General features: G+C 29.1%; 1 protein-coding gene across 13 annotated transcripts in view; it reads left to right on the top strand.

The window, feature by feature from the left end:
* The window catches only part of LOC107456799 (collagen XV/XVIII-type protein multiplexin), a 233,474-nt gene that overhangs the window by 14,479 nt on the left and 198,685 nt on the right, over positions 1-20,310 (top strand). For all 13 annotated transcript variants that reach the window (XM_071178380.1, XM_071178385.1, XM_071178384.1 and 10 more), the window contains exon 2: positions 15,897-16,012. In XM_071178380.1, coding sequence (XP_071034481.1) covers positions 15,897-16,012 — 116 coding nt within the window. The remainder of the gene's footprint in view (positions 1-15,896; positions 16,013-20,310) is intronic.

Raw genomic sequence — 20,310 nt, 5'->3', positions numbered from 1 at the left:
ATATATATATATATATATAAATTTTGTTTCCTGAGTGCGAAAGGTATTCCGTAATCACTGTTCATAATATATACTTTTTAGAACCATTGTTAAAATTGATATCAAAAACGAAAACACTTATGGAGTTAAATGCTGATATTCAAGCCAAGAAATAAGAGAATAGCGTTACATAATAACATAAATTTAACGAATCGTTAAAGGAAATGCCAGTCAGACTGGATACTTCGTGCCCCCAAATGCTTCCAGAAGGTAAGGAAAGAATGTTTTTTAGATTTAAAGCAAAAATTAAAAAAAAATACTAAGAAGAAACAGGAAATAGACTCGAAACTTGTCTTAGTGCCGATTTTTCGTGTTGGATGAGTTTTGATCAGGATTATATCGGAAGCTAAATTTAATCTAGATTTATCTTGAAAGCGAAATTTAGGCTTGATTTATTTTGAAAGCGAAATTTAGGCTTGATTTATTTTGAAAGCTAAATTTAGGCTTGATTTATCTAAAAAGGAAAATTCAATCTTTGTTTTGAAAGCTAAATTTAAGCTTGATTTGTTTTGAAAGCTAAATTTAGGCTTGATTTATCTAAAAAGGAAAATTCAATCTTTATTTATTTTGAAAGCTAAATTTAATCTAGATTTATTTTGAAAGCTAAATTTAGGCTTGATTTATCTAAAAAGGAAAATTCAATCTTTATTTAATTTGAAAGCTAAATTTAGGCTTCATTTATTTTGAAAGCTAAATTTAGACATTGTTTATCTTGAAAGCTTAATTTAGTCTTGCTTTATTTTAAAAGCTAAATTTTGACATGCTTTACCTTAAAAGCTTTTTATTGAATTCTTAAACCTGAAATAATCTAAAAAAAAATTCAGGTCATATTACTATATGGTAATCAGATTGTTTAACCTATAATGAATTCGTAGATTGTTGGTATCATTATATGATTTAATTCTAAGTTTCGTGAACTATTTATTGGATTTTTCATAATTCTTTATAAAAATGTATAAAATTTTTTGACATTATGAGAGAAAACTTTTATTTGACTAAAAAAAAATAAGATTAGCCTGAATTGACGTTTTAAAAATAAGCTGAAACGAATATCCTTATAAATAAAAGAATAAATTCATGTTTATGATAGAAAAATGGCATACATCCGCAGTTCTAAACTTTTATCCTTTTAAAAGACTTTTTATGAATACCATAATAAGTAGACAACATTGCTTCATAAATGTATAAAAGTTTGCCATTTTTGAATTGAAGATAGTTCTTTTAGATAAAAAGTTAAGGTTAAAACTTAGTTTCATAAAATGATAAAACCTTTTAGAAAGTAACAAATAGTTTAAGAAGTCCTATGTATTCGTGATATTTAGTAAAGAATTACATTATAGTTAAAAAAGACGATAAAATATAATTTTATTTTTTTCTACATTACTAATGCAATCTCTTACATCATACGATTCTTTTCGTTTCGATGATTTTAATGAAAACTCAATCGTACCGGAAATTAAATAGTCATTCATAAAAATTAAAATGATTACTATTTTAAATAAGAGAAAAATGAGCAGATAGTACTAATAATTATAATTAAAACCCGGAAAGGTTTTGTGTTTTATAATTTTTGCAATCTTATGCATATATTATATACAATGGGCAAAAAAAGAACTCTGAATAACTTTTGATCTAATGTTCGGATCTTCACGTTGCAGGGCTTAATTTTAATGGTTCCAGTGTATGATCTGAAATATGCTTATTAATTAGAGCAGACGATATTTTAAGTAATAAAATCAGACACAAAAACGTACGTAATCTGAATAAACTTAATCTTTTTTTTCAACGGATTAAGATTTCTGATCCCCAAAATATAGGGGGTCCCAATAGTTTGGCCAGGAGAGCGGTCCAAGGTTTGGGCCCCGTTAATATTAATTTTACTTTTTGAGCATTTCGTTATATTTGCACACATTTAAAATTACAAAATTTGGCACAAAAATGTAATTTCTTTGATTAAACCTACCTTTCTTCGACAGATTTGAATTTCTGACTCTCAAAATATAGCAGTAGGCGCAATCTAGAAAATATGGTCCCAATAATTTAGTCAGGAGGAAATTTTTGCATATTTTGCACAAAGTTTTGAAAGTTTTTTGTGCACAATTATGAAGTTCTGTGCTAAAAAATAATTTTTAGTAAATATTTATTATTTTTTATTATTTCATTTAATAATGGTTGAGAAATATAGTAAGTTGCAAAATATACAATTTTTTACATCATTTTAAAGAATGTAATTTTGCACAGCAAAATAAAAATTCGAGTGAAAACAATCGAATAGTTCTTTAGTAATCGAATTTTAGGTATACGTCTTTTTTTTAAAAAAAAAGTACGTTTTTTCAGAGAAAGTGCGATTTTTATGTCGTAATTACTCAGGAACTATTCGATCAATTTCGCTGAAGTTTTGTATTTTGCCAATTTTTCAAGTCAAATTATTTTATTACATACATTTATATCAAAACATTTTCGTATGGCGGTATTTTCTTGTAGGTAATAGCTAATTTCTGTGCTTTATACTGTCATTTAGTGAAATTTCCAAAAATTTGTTAAATAATTATTTCGAAACAATACTAAATATCACGGTTTAATATCAAAATAACGCATTTGAAATAAGTGTGGCTTGTCACTATATTACCCTGAACCCGTTGTAAAGATACGTTTATACAGTTCAAATAGTTCAAATATTTGACTATATTATAGCATACAATATTCAGAAGCGCCGCTATATAATCATGCTTTACATAAGAGCAATTTTGAACAGGTATTACAAGTGAATCTCAGATATTTTCACGTTGCTGATTTCAAATTTTCAAATTCTCCGATCTTCAGTTTTTTTAAATGATATTTTCAGTCTATTGTACAAATTTAATGTACAAATTTATAAACGTTGTATATAACAGGCAATCACATAAATGCTTCGACCAACTTCTAGAGAAATCATCGTAAGGATTAAAATTGCGTGGGAACCCATGCCCCGAAATGTCGTCATAAGCCGCAAGGGGCGCTTCCTGCTACCAACTGTTTCTTCGTATGCTTTTCAAAAGTTTAAAATAGGGAAGTCCCCCTTGTCGCGGACAATGACACTTTTTTCTTGCATTTCTTAAACTGACTTATAACTCCCCTAAAAGTTTCTCCTAAGATTTATGTGAATCCTTGTAATATATAACGTTTTTAAAATTATGAAATTCAACAAAATATGGAATAAAAATGTACTTTTTTAAAAAAACTGAAGTTTCAGGAGCAAAACTACTTTTAGATTTGAGATCCCCACATCCGAATTAGACAAAATCAAGTATCTATTATATATAATTCTCTTACGTGGCTCCCAAATTTTGGCTGTATTTCTTTTCCATCGGTGGCAACGTTTGCTTTGTTTTGAAAACACCAAAGCATTCTACCTTTTAATGATGTGTTTCTGATCTAATGTATATAATTCTCATACGTGGCTCCCAAATTTTGGCTGAAGTACTTTGTACAACTAAATAAGATTCTTTTCACAACAGTTAAATATTTACTTTATTTTCTTCATAAATCAGTCGGCAAAGAAATATGTTAGGTTAAAAAACATTTCGCTAAAAAAATAACGAATTCTAAAAGAAATAAAAATGAGCAACTTAAAAAATAAAAAAGCTGTTGCCAGCCATAGAATTTTTTGAATGTTAACTTAGCAACATAAATCAAAATGACATAGAAGCGCAACTAGATCACAATTATGATACCTGAGCGCTTGACGCAACAAATCCTTCAATTCTATAAGTGTTGTAACGCCAAATGCCCAAATTAACAATTGTGTTCTTAAAGAAAAAAGTTTTAAATAATCAACCTACTTCTACAACTGCTTTTTGAAGAACTTGGCTCATTAATTAAAAATATTGTTTTAATTTTAGAGTACTAACTTTACTTCTACTTTCATTATTGCTATGACCCTCTTTCATTACATTTTACAACTTCATGCTAAATTTGAGGAGTTGTTTTGTGGTTGAATACTGACATTTAGAAATGCGTACATAAAAAATAATATTTAGAGATTAAGAGTTGCCTCAGAAAAATTTGAATTGTTGACATTGAACTTAACAATGGAAACAATCGTTTTTGTGAAAAATTGAATTGTATTGTTGACATCAAAACTAAAAATATTGTGCTTCAACTTAACAATACTACCTTAATTTATACTTTAGAATTGCCTTGGAGAAATTTGAATTGTTAGCAATGACTTAAACAAAAAGTTTTATTTTAACCAACAAATACTATATTATAATTTTTACTTTTTCTATGACTATACTCATTTTCTTACTCTTTTCTTTGTTTTTTATGCATTTTATATTTTTATGATAAAATTAAAAAATTATAGCTTTCCTGCTTCTGAACACTGATGAAAACACAAAATGATGGGCTTCATCAACAATCAAAAATATCTACATTTATTTTACAAATTCCATATTATTAGGGTGGCGCCCTTCAGAGAATTAAAAGCACAAAATTATCTTCATCGAAGCCGACGCTTTACATCCGGCCTGCAGTGGCAGTCTACTATTTCATATTGTTTTACAACATATGGCTTTAGCCCTCTGGTGGGAATGACTTTGAAACAAAACTTACAACAGTTACTTTTCTCAACAACTGAAATTTAGAATGGTGTGATTAAGAAAAATATGTGAACTGTTTGCAATTTCAAATTAATATTGAAATGTACAGGTTTAGAATTTTCTACATTGAAAAGTTTTCAGAACATCAGTATTCAAAAAAGTATACAAAAGCTAGACGTTAAGAACGTATCCAATGAGCGAGCAAAGCGAGCATTGGATTGCGAAGCAATCCGATATGAACTGCGAAAGCAGTTCCGGGGCTTGGTGAGCGACAGCGAGCAGGGGGCGAAGCCTCCTAGTTAGTATAAATGCAATAAAAAATTCGTTCCCCAGTGTGATTAATCATTTTAAATCTATTTCAATTTGATTAATATACATTTAAATGCACACTAGCAGAATAAATATTTCTTATATAAGAGATATTTATATGGAACGTACGAAACATCTTGTTTTCACAAATTGAAATAAAGTGAATGTTCATTTTCAAAAAGGGAGAGAATGTTATTTTACACGAAAACTTAAGAGAAAATCAACAAAGCGTTGATTTGTGGCTAAGAGTAAGCTTAACTAGGTACTTATGTCATTAAGTTGATGACTGTAAAATTGCAGAGCTAACTATTCTTAGCAAATGGTCGCATTAAATGTGGGGAGACTAATTTAACTAGTTCTTTACATTCGCATCATCTGGATTCCAGTCTCAAAGCTATATTTCATTTGTGCAATACTCTTCCGTACAGTTAAAAAATTATTTTTACGGCATTATTCTTCATACGCCTAATTAGTAAACACAATTAAATCCGCTATTGTTGAACAATAAAACTTGCAGTTTTGAATAATGAAATTTGTTCTAATTAGTTTTGGGAAGTAATTCGTTGCACAGCGATCTTAAATTGTAAACATTTTAATAAATATCTAATATAAAGAAGGGAAAGGTAAAAAAAATAATTTTGCCTGGAAATTATTGTATCCTTCTCTGTATTAAAAAATAGCTTTTAATAAATTATTACCTTGGTATTATTACCTATGCTCATTACCCTTAACGTTGCATTTTGTTTAGTCGTGAAAAAATTATATGACTTCGAAACTTGTAATTACGAAGGCGCGCAGCGAAATATAAAAGGAGAATGATTAAATAAAACAAATTAAGATTCGATTATTAGTTTGAGAATTATCAACTGATGAACTTGTTGTAAAAAATACCATGTGAACCGATCTACAACCTACAGATTTTTTTTTTTTAAATCAACTGCGAAAAGCCGAATAAATGGCAACCATAATTGTTGGGGAGTTTAGCCTTCTCGTTTTTTTAAATATTTTAAAAAAATTAAATATTCATAATGATGAGCAATTTTAAATATGTTATAGACTTTAGGCATAAGAAGTTTGAAATAATGAAATCATAGGCAGTTAAAATATCAGTATATAAACTTTTATTTCAAGTGCATACAAATAAAACATTAACACATAAGTTAAATTCAAATTTAGCGTTATTTATACGCAGTATGCAGTTTGATTTTCAGGAAAATTGTTTCAAGTAAAACGTTATTTGCTTTTAGTGCACCTTAAATTTTTCTGAATAATTTATGAAGATAAATAGGCTTTTAAAAAATTAGGAAGTTTTGTTCAAATTTAAGAGATCCAGGTACTCGATTCAGGTACATGGTAAGAGATTCATTTACCTCAAAGTAAGAGATTTCAGTTATTCACTCTCAAAAAAAAATCTATGTTAAATTTATGTCTTGAACCATAGTGTGGAGCAACTTCGAATAAGGTGTTAACATTTAATGAATTACAAGAAAGAATAGTTTACAGCAGAAAATGACTAAACTTAGAACCGTATTATGTAAAAGTAAAGCAATCCCGCCGTAGCCTATTGTGGGCCTTGTGGTCATGGCGTTTAAGGTTTTACAATTACGTGGACAATGGCATCAAATTGGATTATCATGTCAACATTGCTCACCACCATATTCACTTTTTAAACAAGCTTTTACCCACCGATCTGAAGCTGAGTGGGCTTCAAGCCGCCGATTGGGATCGAACCCTAGTCTTTCTCAATGAAAGCTTAGTACCTTTACCACTAAGATATCGCAGTTCGATACTGTTGTTATGAGGTTTTTTTTATAACCGTCGTTGAACAGCCGACCCAATTGAATGGGTTTACGACTACTAATGTTCAACTCCGTAGCCTTGTAATTTTGAACCCAATCCAGAAGACAAGGAAACTCCTGGATCGAGTATTGGGAGAAATTTGCCTTCGTGGAGGACTTTTTGATAGAACTAACCCACATTTGCGTTACATAGAGAGGAAGACCACGAGAACCTCTCCCGGTTAGCTTGATGGCAAGGGGACTCTAACTCATGATCCATCTACCACTGAGGATATTTCACGTTATCACTGTGAGCCGGGTACGGAATTCGTATCGACCTGATATCGCTGGGATTCGAACCCGGTTTGGTAAATTGGAAGACGAACTCTCTATCCCATGAGCCATCACGGCTCCGTTGTTATGGTTACTGCAAATTTAATGGATGAGGGCTACCCAAATTTTCTTGATAGTTTATCAAGAGATGGATAAATGTATAAATGAAGGATAACACGCCTAATACTTATTGCAATTTTCAAAAAAAAAATCATTTGGATTGTTTATTTTAATCTCATTTACAGCTTTTTCAACGTTTTTGATGTAAAGGACATTTTCAAACATCTCGGATTGTTTGCAATTTGATCTGTTTCCTCTTTTTCCTCAAAAATAGCGTGTTTTCCGCTGTCAGAGGATATTACAAAACGTTAAACAATCTGAAACTTCCGACATATGTTCTTCTCTTGGGTACATATAAAAGAAAAACAAAGAGGGAGTGTTGGGGAGGGGCCACCCTCAACTTTCTCTCTCTGATAACCAGATCAAAGGGAAAAAGCCGCCAATTTTATAAGGGCTTCAGAGATCTTAAAAGAGAAGATGCTTTTTCGCCCATTGTCAAGATGAAGGAGATATTTTATGGTTGATAAAGTGCTTCTTTTAAGTCAAACTGACCAATAATTATCAAGACGCTAGAACGTGCTTGTGATCATGTTATCATAGTTTTGGGTGAGGAAAGAAGCATAAAGATTGATCATAGAGATTTTAATTGGATCCGCTGAAGTTTATTTTCGATTTTATCGATTAGCTACACATCGTTAAAATTGTTTCAAAGATTTAAAAAAATATTCTACATTCCGAATAGCTTAAGCGTCATAAGCGTTTTAGGATTGTGTTCATTTAGATTGCTAAACATTATAGAAAATTTTTAAATTTATAGATTTTTTTTTTTTTTTTTGCATATTGTGCGAATATGTAAAAATCTTAATCTAATCTAAGTTAAGTGAAGCCAAGTTATCAACATCTTGAACATGATTGCATGATATTATGATTCGAACTAACATTTTGTAAGCATTGCAGAAAATTCGCACCATATTATAAAAAATTATATGGTACGGTGCCAACCACGAAAAGTGACTTATATTATAATTCGACTCTGAACCAATTCCGGAAATACATAAATAATATACTTCCAGAAATGCGTGAATATGTACTTCCAGAAATATGTAAATAATATTTCTTTATTTTGCGACATCTCTTAATGGTGCTAAACACGTTTTCCACTTGTTTCTTTTTTTTTAATTGGCTGATTTTTGACATTTAATTTGGAATATAGAACGTAATTTTTTTTTAATTTTTCACCCATTATCAGTCATAGCTAGAAATTAAATATTTCATTTTTAAATTAAAAACGTATTTTCGAAAAATCTGAATTTAAAATTGTTTCGAAATTTACTGAAGTGCAATTAATTTTAGCGCAAAAAAATTTTAAAAAAATAATTAGAATTTTTTTTCAAAATTTAATTTATTTATCGATTTAGAAATAGCTAAACATTATTTTATACTCAACATTTTTTTTTATAATATTAAATTTCAATGATTGCAGAATTTTTATATTTTTCTTTCTACTATTATTAAAACGAAATTCAATTTAACGTTAAATTTTCATATTGTTATTGTTGTTGAATATTGTTGGTTTAAATTATGGACATAAATTATGGGCGCAAACTTTTATGCTATTATTCTGAGTAGTTTCTCTGAAATTTAGTACGCAAGCATAGGAAAATACATTTTTGAAAGATTAAACAATTAAAATTAAAATTTCAGAAAAGTTAACAATATATTTAAAATTTAAAAATTGAATTTTTTAATTTAAAATTGTGCTGATTTGAACAATGGAAAATTAAAAGAATTATATTTTATATTCGAAATTTAGTTTCAAAAAAAGATTCGATTAATTGAGAATTCGGAACTGTTAAAGCTGCAATAGAAAGGAAAACGCGTTGATCAATCTATTGCCCTCTGAAATGCAACGACAGATTTGAAATTTGACGTGTTGATAGAACCATTTTGAGAGACGAAATTAGCGAGTACTTTCTTTTTTTAAAAAAAATTCTAACTTATTTAAATGTAATTGCAATTTTAAGCACTTTTATCGCAGTTTTGTTTTCTTCAAACAAGAAATGTTTACCCATTGTTGTAGAAATTTTTTTTTATCCCACGCGATTTTCTTTTTATAAATTTGAGCTTGACTTGATGTCAAATCTAGCCACAAAAAAAAATGAATAAATAAAGAATAAGAGAGAGGGAATCGATGTTGCCAGATAAAAATCTTATGTATAGAAACTTTTAAAAATACGAAAACTGAAAAAGACGGAAAAACTGTTTCCAATGCGAGCTATTATATGATATAGAGTTATCATTGCATATTGTTAATAAATAAAATTACTTTTCATTTATTACTTTTTCTTAAGTCTGACATTTTGTGTTCATAAGTTTAATTTTTTTTTTCTAGTACAGTTGATTATTTTTCAAATTTAGGTATCCTTTCATCTCGATAAGCTTAATATAATAATGAAATATGCGCTTGTAAAATTATAATGACTATATGGGTCATTCTCACGAAAACTGTCATTTTTCAGTTCATAAAATCCCAAAAAAGTAAAGTGAATAAAAAGCTCTGAAACTTTTTATATTAATAGNTTCGTAAGCTGTAAAACAAACATAAAATATACTGGGGACATGAAAATGACTGTTTTTGTGAGAATGACCCATATAGTTTATAAACACAATGATCTTTTTTAAAGACTTTTAAGGTAAAAAAAATAAATAAACAATGAATAATACGAAGCAAGCGGATCGAACAGAGAACTGAGTTTCCTAGTCGTTAAAAAAGAATTAGCTTATGATATAATATTAAATAAATTTCTAAAAGTAAATCTCAAACAACAATGCTCTCTTACAATTATTACAATTACTATCGATGTTTTTTTTATCTGTTATTAAACTCAAACAATAAAAGTTCTTTATTATAAATTCAAATGGTTTAAACAAATTTTTTCTATCCTTTGTTTTAAAAAAAATTATCCATTTGCAAACTTTTTTTTGTTCATTTTTGCTCTTCGTATTAAAAACAAATTATTTTTCTGACGGGAAACTATATATATTTTAAAGTCTGTTATAATTAGGTTCATACAACTTGTTTAAAAATGCGGATGCGGAAGAACGTATGATTAACAATTGTCTCCATAATCGCTGAATAACCCCATAATTTTTTACTCCACAAAACATCTTCATTTATCAGATAAACTTTTCTCTCAAGTCACTTCTCTTTTTTTTCTGTTCTAAGAATATTTTTAGACTTTTTTTTTATGCCCATAGATAGTGTAGTTATAATTTTACTGTAAAATTTGAAAATGAAAAAACTATTTTTCTTTCAAGTACTGCTTTTTTTTCCGTTTTAGTTGTTTTCTGGGTCCTAACCGCATAATTTTAAAATATTTATTGTATCATTGTCCCCTATTTGTTAAAACGATTTCTCATAATTTATAGGGCTCTAGTTATATTAAAAACATATTCCTTTTTCATCTACAATTTGTAGTCAGGGCAAAGTCCCCCTATATATTAAGAAATTATCTATTTATCACTTTTTATAGATTTTTTTACTTTACGATTGCGTTCTCGATATTAAAAAATACACCAGATTATTGTGCGATCTCAAAACCATATTTTATAGTCTCTTATCGATTAAAAGCATTAAATTCTTTCATCTTCGTTTTTAAGTTTCATAAAAGTTTTCCTATCCATAAGAAATAATCAATACTAATTCTATATTTCTTTTTCTCCACAGAATTCTGTATTTTAAATCGAAAAATATATTTTTTCATCAGAAAGCAAAATCTATTTTATTTCTTGATTAAAAAAGCATTAAACTATTAAACCAACTTGATTAATTTCATGTCTTGATTAAAACCCTTAAACTATTACACCATCTTGATTAATTTTATGTCTTGATTAAAACCATTAGACTATTAAACCACCTTGATTAATTTTATGTCTTGATCAAAACCCTTAAACTATTAAACCAACTTGATTAATTTCAAGTCTTGATTAAAACCCTTAAACTATTACACCAACTTGATTAATTTCATGTCTTGCTTAAAACCCTTAAACTATTACACCAACTTGATTAATTTTATGTCTTGATTAAAACCATTAGACTATTAAACCACCTTGATTAATTTTATGTCTTGATTAAAATCATTAAACTACTAAACCAACTTGATAAATTTTATGTCTTGATTAAAATCATTAAACTATTAAACCAACTTGATTAAGTTTATGTCTTTATTAAAACTATTAAACTATTAAACGAACTTAATTAATTTCATGTCTTGTTTAAAACCATTAGACTATTAAACCAAGTTGATTAATTTTATGTCTTGATTAAAATCATTAAACCTATTTGATTAATTTTATGTCTTAAATTAAAACCAATAAACTCTCCCATCTATATTTTTGATGTTTTAGTCAAATTCTTTCTATCCATTGTTCAAGAAAAAGCTGCTTTAAAATAGACACTGTCCAGGAAAGAGGATCTGTTTAGGAAAAAGGAAGGTTGCCAGGAAAGAGAGAGAGGCAGAACAATTGAATTTATTGTGGAAAGAAAAAGTTCCCCTTTAACATTGTTTCGCGAAGTGATTAGGCCTCGTTAGACATGAACGGGGAAATCTTAGGGTCCCATATCCTTGTCACGTCCCCAAGTTTTCCCTCCATCTAAATTTTCTTGCCTTCCTGGACAATTAGGACGAACCCCCTTCGTTGACAAACTTGAACGATCTGTTCGGGACGCTTTTCTTCAGCAATCCAACATTGTTCTTTTTCCCGTGAAATTGCTATCATATTAGGAAGTTTAGGGTTGAATGTTATATTTTTGGTATTTATATTGAATTTATTTTAGTTTAGCTTGGGAATTTTCTTTCCATTGGATTTTGCTATGTAATTATAAAAGATTATTAAAAATATATTAAGTATTTAATTCATTTTATTAAGAGCATAATTTTATGCAAATGAATATACATTAGCGATTCGGACCATTTCTGAACTTTCTAACACACTCAAATCAACTTCTTGGCTAATGAAAATACCAGTTCCAATTATTTCCTGATTCTTACCGAAGTTACCTAAATTTTATCACCTAATAGAATTTGTACTAATTTTATAACCAAATAGATTTTATTATCAATTCTGTTCCATAAACTAGATTACTAAAATCTCATAGGCTGTGTGTATGATGGAAATAAAAAATTCAATAGTTGAACACTTTAAGAAGCATTTATAAATATTTTTTTGCCAAATAAAATTTATAGTCAATTGAAAATTCAACCACTTACCGAATATTAAGAATTTTGCTCAAAATTTCAACGGCAGCTTTGTGCCATTTCCCATAAACTAAAATATTTAAATCTCATAAGAAGCTGTGTGTCTAATGGAGATAAAACTTTCAATAGTTGACCACTTTTAGAAACCTTTATAAATATTTATTTTGCCAAATAAAATATAAAAATTTTATTCAATCGAATTTATAGTCAATCAAAAATTCAACCACTTTAGAGTTTTTCTCAAAATTTCAACGGCAGTTTTGCGCCATTTGACAAGTTACAATTCTTTCCTGTTAATGTAAGTAAAACTTATCCACAATTGAAATTTTGACCACTTTCTGAGAAACTTCCATCACTGTTTTGTTCTTTTTCCCGTTAAATTGCTATCACATTAGGAAGTTTAGGATTGAATACTATATTTTACATTATTCTCTTGAATGTTATATTTTTAGTGTTGATAGTGAATTTATTTTATTTTAACTTTGGATACTTTTTAATCATATTTTGCAATATAATTATAAAAGATTTCCAAAATTATAAGAAACTTTAGGGCTCTTAATAACGAAAATTTTATGCAAATAAATATACACTGGCAATTTTGGCCATTTTCGGATTATCTAAAACACTCAAATCAGCTCCGTACTTGATAATAGTACAAGTTTCAATTATTTCTTGACCACAGGAACCACATTTATCGAAATTTTATCGCCAAAAAGAATTTATTGCAATTTTATAACCATATAGAACTTTTTGTAATTTTATAACCAAATAGAATTTATCGTAATATTATCGCCAAATAGAATTTATCATCAATCAAAATTTTAAACACTTTCCGATGAACTAGAATATTCAAATCTCATCTGAAGCTGTGAGCTTGATGGTAAAAAAAGTTTCAATAGTTTCCAGAACGCTGCAAGAAGCATTTCTCGTCATTTATTTTGCCAAATGAATCTCAACAGCTTTCCAGTTAGAGCTCTGCTCAAGGGAGCTTTGTGCCATATGACAAGTTACAATTGTTTCCTAAAATGTAAATAAGACTTATCCTCACTTTCGACCACTTCTGAGAAAATAAACACACATATTATAAAACAGCGGAGTCTTAATAACTGCGATTCTTAGAAAATATTTCTTTGTTTGGCATACTTAAGAAGAAAAATGTATTGCAAATCATCTCCATAATAAACTTCCATCATCACCGCAAACCTCATACAGCTCACAAAAGATCCGACTTAAAATTTTTTCTTCCATGTCTAACAAAAATGAAATTATTTTCGTCTTCTATTCTTTGCTAATACCTAGTTTTAAAAGTTTTTATTTCATTATTAACTACCTACATACCCACTCTTTGTACGAGATAGAAAAATCAATTAACATATCAGTACTGAATGACACAACGAAATCGTGCGCAAAATTGAAAGACGTATACCAACACAATTAAAAAAGTTAAAATCATTCCCTTTTTTAAAAATTTATTATTATATTTTCTTCTTCCCGGTGGCTTTACGTTATTAGATTAAGCGAAACACGTTTTTTACAATGCTATTTTTTAATTAAATTAATAATAACAAATTTAATCAAGCATCACTGGCGTCAATTAGAGTATGGCGAATATTCCGTACGAATTAGTGCTATGTCTTTATTAGTTTTATTTTTCAATACATAAATTATTATTTTTTATTTCAAAAATATAATTTTGCGCCGTGATGGCTTTGGGGATAGAGCGTTCGCCTTGCCAGCGATGGCTGGTCGATACGAATTCTCCATCCGCCTTGCACCACTCATGACGTAAAATATCCTCAGTGGTAGACGGATCATGGGTTAGAGTCCCCTTGCCATCTAGTTAACCGTGGGCGGTTTTCATGGTTTTCCCCTCCATATAATGCAAATGCGGGTTAGTTTCATCAAAAAGTCCTCCTCGAAGGCAATTTTTTCCCAAAACTTGATCCGGGAGTTCCCTTGTCTTTTAGATTGGGTTCAAAATTACAAGGCTACGGAGTTGAACATTAGTAGTCTTAAACCCCAAAAATTAAATCAGCCGTTCAAGGATGATTATAAAATGAAATTCATAACTTTTTTAATAGCTTTATAGATTCGTGTTTTAAAAGCTCAACCATAAACAAAATAAACTCGCATTTTCTAACAATTTTAGAAATACTAGTTTGGTTACGAAATCCGCAAAAGCTATCCTGTTCATGATGATCATTGAGCTTCTCTGACAAAATGAATAAAAAATAAATAGATGATAAAGAACGTGCAAATAACTCCTATTTTTTTAATGCGCTAACATTAGCTAACAAAAATCACTGATGGCATCTTTATAATATTTTAAAGAACGAAAGTCGTCTGCAGCCTCATAGTTTATCAATGGCGAGTTCTAAGTCAATGAAACAATTCCTTTTTTCGTACGGTTCTACCAAACGAGATAATTGGAAAATTTCGAGCAAATTTTTGGATTTGGGGCTACATTTTAAAGAACATGCACATAACTCCATTTTTTTAATCAGCTAACATTATCTAGCAAAAATCACGGATGAAATCTTTAAAACATTAGCAGGAAATAAAATCGTCTGCATTCTCATTTTATATCAATGGCGACTTCTATGCCAATGAAACAATTCCATTTTTCATACGGTTCTACCAAACGAGCTAATTGGAAATTTCGAAGAAATTTTAAGATCTGGGGATAAATTTGCCTCTTTCAGCGGCTGGTTCTAATTTGAAGATAACTCCAGAACCCTTAGTTCTGGAGTTATCTGGAGTTACATCTCAAATAACTCAACTCCAGAACTAGCCTATAACCCCAGAACTAACGGTTCTGGTAGAAAAGACAAGCATTAAACAAAAACTCGACATTTTATTATTTTAGATAGATAACTGATCAAAATTGACTAATTTATTTTAATTTTAATATAAGAAACAAACATTTTAATCATCAGCATTGCTGATAATTTTTCTTCAACAGTCCTGCTACCAAATTTGTTGTGAAGGAAAAGGTTTGTAAACAGCTTCCTGATAATTCTAAAGATTCTGAAGTTGATTTTGCTGCGAGTTTAAAGCAATACTACAAATTTTCTCCCACTGTGAACTTCAGTGATTTAATGCGATCAAAATATTAGGAGAAAGTATTGTAGTAAATTTTTAATGTTATATAAATGCGAAAAATAACTTTGCTAAAATACTTTCTTTTATATTGCGTCATTTAGTGACAATTTAATGACAATTCTGAGTTAAGTGAAATTTCCGAAATTATGCCAATAACGAGTTTATTATTCCTTTACAATTAATTAAAACACCTACTTTTATAGTTTTAATATGTAAGTAGTGCTGGCGTATTAATATTACTTTTATGTTTAATATTAACAATAGTGTATGATAATGCTACTTTATTCACTACAATTCTAATTTGCTTTTATAAATAGTACCGCAATAATGTTATTTTAAGTGTGTGTTTAATAGTTTTCAGAATTTTTTTTTTGTAAAAGCTCTTTTTGTGTTTATAATTGTATTTTTTGAGATTTACTCAATTTTCTTTTTCGTAGGATCTTCCATCAGTGCCTACTCTTGACGTTGACTTTTGGAATTGTTACAATATCTGCTAAAAGATGGCGCAACAAACAGAATCGTCCAAAAGCTCCAAAAAATGCTACCGCACGTGGTAAAATAAATTTTTTTGATTCTTAATAATAAAACACAGCTCATTACTTATACATTTTTATAAACACTCTATATAGCTTAGTATACTGGACGTGATCTAGCAACTCCTTTTTTGTTTGCGATTTTTCTTCCTCAGATTTTCCTTTGCAGGACAATGTTCCAATATCGATGGCGCCTTTTCAAGAAATCATGTCTTAAAGTAATTTAGTGTTGAGTTAAAAAAGAAGAGATAACGAAAAAATTCTATTTTTCAGCTTATTATAGTGCAGGAAAATGTAAAAAAGAAAAAAGTTTCTCTTAAATGAGGTATAAAAATAAAAACGAATCGGAATTGGCATCCAAGTCAATTAGAGCGAAAGAGTATTTAAAATACTCTAAATGCAGTTTGTTCTAATATGCGTAATGAAACATCTTTTAGTCTCATTTTGCTAATTAACTTAGAGTTATTTTAATTCTTCTATAGTGGTTTGATCGACTGATTTTGATAACATTCTTTTTATTATTAAGTATTAGTTTGTTGTGCCTGGTTTTTTTATTTTATTATTTTATTTTCGCCAAAGGTTGATTCTAAAAGATAAATAATTTATTAGATTAGGAACGCGTGTGCATTTGAAAATGTTTCAATTTGGATTTGGATTCGTAGTGTAACTTGCGATGCAATATTTTAGGGGCAAGCCTGGATAAGTGGTCAACTCTTAGAAAAGAATCTGGTCAACTAACTAATACGTTTATTTATTAAGTATTAGTTTGTTGCCCCTGTTTTTTAGATTTTATGATTTTGTTTTTACCAAAGGTTGATTCTAAAATATAAATAATGTATTAGATTATGGAACTCAGTGTGTATTTGTATTTGGATTCTTAGTGTAACTTGCGATGTATTGTTTTAGAGGAAAACCTGGAAAAGTGGTCAACTCTTGGGAAAGAATAGGTTATTTTTTTCATTTCTTATATCATGTTTCAAAATTTAGATAAATATAATTAAATTTTTTAACATGAATTTAAAACCCTATTTCACAAATATCTCCCATATGTTAAGACTAATTACGAGAATGAATAAACAATTCGTTACACAAATTTAGCTTTATAACACAAAATTAGCACAACGTAGTTTCCGGTCAACTTATGAATTTGGTATAATATTCAATAATACATCTAAATAATAGACGGACTTCTAATATAACATAAATTGGTGGTAATATATCGACGGGTAGTCAGGTTACAAATTATTTGTTCCCTTTTATTATATAGAATCAATGCGATTCTTGTTAATATTGGTTACTTACACAGGTGGTCAACTTAACAGACTTTACTTCATTCAAAAAAGAATTTAAAATTTTTAACACTTTTCTAGATTATAATCGAAGCTTAAATAATAAAAATAGGGACAAGGTGCAGTTCTAATAAAGCTATTATTCGATTTAAACGCTAATATCAAATCTAAGAATTCGAAAATTTCATCGACTGTCAAACTTAAATGTTTGTTTTTTTAAAAGGTCATATTTTATGAATATTTCCATGCATCTACAATATTACGTTAAAGATTAAATTTTTCTTTCTATACTTCTGATATTCAAAAATATATATATTATGCCGTAAGCCGTGATAGCTTAGTGGTTAAGACTCTGAACTGCCATTGGGAAGAGTTTGGGTTCGATCCCTTCTGGCTGCTGGAAACCCACTCAGTTTCAAGTCGATGAATCGAATCATTTCTCTTCTAGAAAATAAAAGCGGCTGACGCACAATGCTGCCCACATTGCATTGCGTCACAAAGAGACTTAACCTCCATAATCTATCTGGACCACAACGAGCTGTTGCAGGAATACTTTACCTTTTTATTAAATCTTATATCTAATATATAAATCTAATCTAAGCAAGACTTAAGGTTAATTTTTGCACAGAAACTTTTTAAAAGGATTCTAAAACATATAAAGGGGGGTGATTTCGGTAAATTCAATTTTATGTGATAATTTAAGTTAACAATCGAATGCAAAGACTTTTTATCAAAAAAGACTTTCACATTTTTTTCCAAAACAAGTTTTTCAGAAGAAAGAAAAATCCCTCTCTAATACTTCAAAGATTTCTCGCCAATTTAGGATTTTACCCCTGACAAATGAAATATGCCATCGAAACGTACACTTTTATGATTTCCACGTGGAACAAAAACTCAAGAACAGAAAACTTCTCATAATAAAATCGGAGTATATAAATAGATTGTCCCTGATGAAATTGTTCTCTGTATCAGTTCAACACCCCCAATCTATCGAATCGAATAAAAAAAGATAAATCGAACAAGATAGTTCTTATCCATGATAACTTAACGAAGCGGTGTGCGAATGGCATCAGCTTGGGAGTTCCTTGGCACTTTCTTACGAGGTGCGACGATTGGGTTCGCCCCATAAAGAAGTCTACCCTAAAATGAACGGAAGCCCCAGGGCGTGAGTTTTATTCGCCCCTAGGGCGTCATGAGAGGGGATTGTGCACGATTGAATCTCAGCTACATTTCTGGTATCAGATTATCCGAGAGGTTGCAGTAGTTTGGAGATGGTTTAACAAACCCGTTCCGATAATTTGCGTGAAGTTGTATAAAACTTCAGTTAATCTAGTGACTTTCTTTACCTCTTCAGATCATCATTATACTGAAACTTCAAAAATGTTCTTTTTGTGAAAAGAAAACGATATTTTCAAAGATGGAGGGAAAAAAAGGACCAAGAAAATATTCTTTTTGAATTAATATTGCAGTTTTAATCTGAAATATATTGTATTTTAAACGTGATTAAATAATTTGCACGAGGTTATATAAAAGCTCAATTAATCTAGTGCGACTCTTTTTATCCATTCAGATCTTTATACTGAAATTCAAGAATGTTCTTTTTGAGAAAAAAATGACATTTTCAATGAAGGTGGGAAAAAAGGTTCAAGAAAACATTCTTTTTGAATTAATATTGCAGTTTTAATCTGAAATATTGTATTTTGAACGTGATTAAATAATTTGCGTGAGGTTGTATAAAAGTTCAGTTAATCTAGTGCGACTCTTTTTGCCCCTTTCAGATCATTATAGTGAAACTTCAAAAATGTTCTTTTTGTGAGAAAAAAACGATATTTTCAAAGAAGGTGGGAAAAAAAGTTTAAGAAAATATTCTTTTTGGATTAATATTGCAGTTTTAATCTGAAACATTGTATTTTGAACGTGATTAAATAATTTGCGTGAGGTTATATAAAAGTTCTGTTCTGTGAGTGACATTTTTTACCTCTTCATATTCTTATTCAGAAATTTCAAATTACAAACGATAAAGAAGCTGCAGTTTCAAAAAAGATGAAGATTGATGAAGGTTTTCTGTAAGCTTCAACTACATGCTATAGAAAATATTCTTTTTGAATTGATGTAAAAGTTTTAATTTGAAAGATTATTGTATTTAAAGATGATTATGCGAACGCGTTTTGGTTGAGCGAGGTTGTCAAGCTTTTTCTTTACTGAGTTCAGTTAATCTAGTGACATGTTTCACCCCTTTACTATCTTATTCTGAAGTTTTAACAATGTTGTAAGCAGACAAAATCTGCATTTCCTAAGAGGGCAAAAAAGAATATTTCATAAAACTTTAATGTAACGAATGTCTTAGAAAATATATTTTGGGATATTATTTTTCCTTCATATTCTTATACTGAAGTTTTAATGTTGCATGCAGGGACAATGTACATTTTCTAAGAAAACAGAGAAAGAATTTTTCATAAAGCTTTAATGCAATGTTTATGTTTTAGAAAATATTTTTTGGAATATTATTTTTCCTTCATATTTTTATTATGAAGTTTTTACAATGCAGGAAACATCTACATATTCAAGGAAGACTAAGAAAGAAAATTTCATGAAGCTTCAACGCACTGATAAAAAAAATTTTTTTATGAAATATTATTTTTCGTTCATATTTTTTCCCTCATACTGAAATTTTAATAACGTTCTATTCACGAACAGTTTACATTTCCTAAGAAGACAAAGAAAGAATATTTTCATAGAACTTCGATGATCTGTCTTAGAATTTCTTTTTAATTAATATTGCAGTTTCAATCGAACATAAATAAAACACGCAGGTTTTTATTTATAATGCAACTTTGGAAGAAAAAAAAAAGATTTTTGTTGAAAATTTCTCACAATTTATGCATTTTCAATTGCTTGTAAACATGTTGTTCAATTAGAAATTTTCAATATACGGTCTGACTTGCATTAGAGTATGTTTAAGCACACTTTTATTTGAATTTCTTTCTTCTAAATTTAGATCAATTGCTTTTCAACAAAGGTTAAAGAAA

This window comes from Parasteatoda tepidariorum, chromosome 3 (genome assembly GCF_043381705.1).
Source record: "Parasteatoda tepidariorum isolate YZ-2023 chromosome 3, CAS_Ptep_4.0, whole genome shotgun sequence".
NCBI lineage: Eukaryota > Metazoa > Arthropoda > Arachnida > Araneae > Theridiidae > Parasteatoda > Parasteatoda tepidariorum.
Note: the sequence above shows the minus strand (reverse complement) of the source record. Positions and strands in the feature narration are given on the sequence as shown.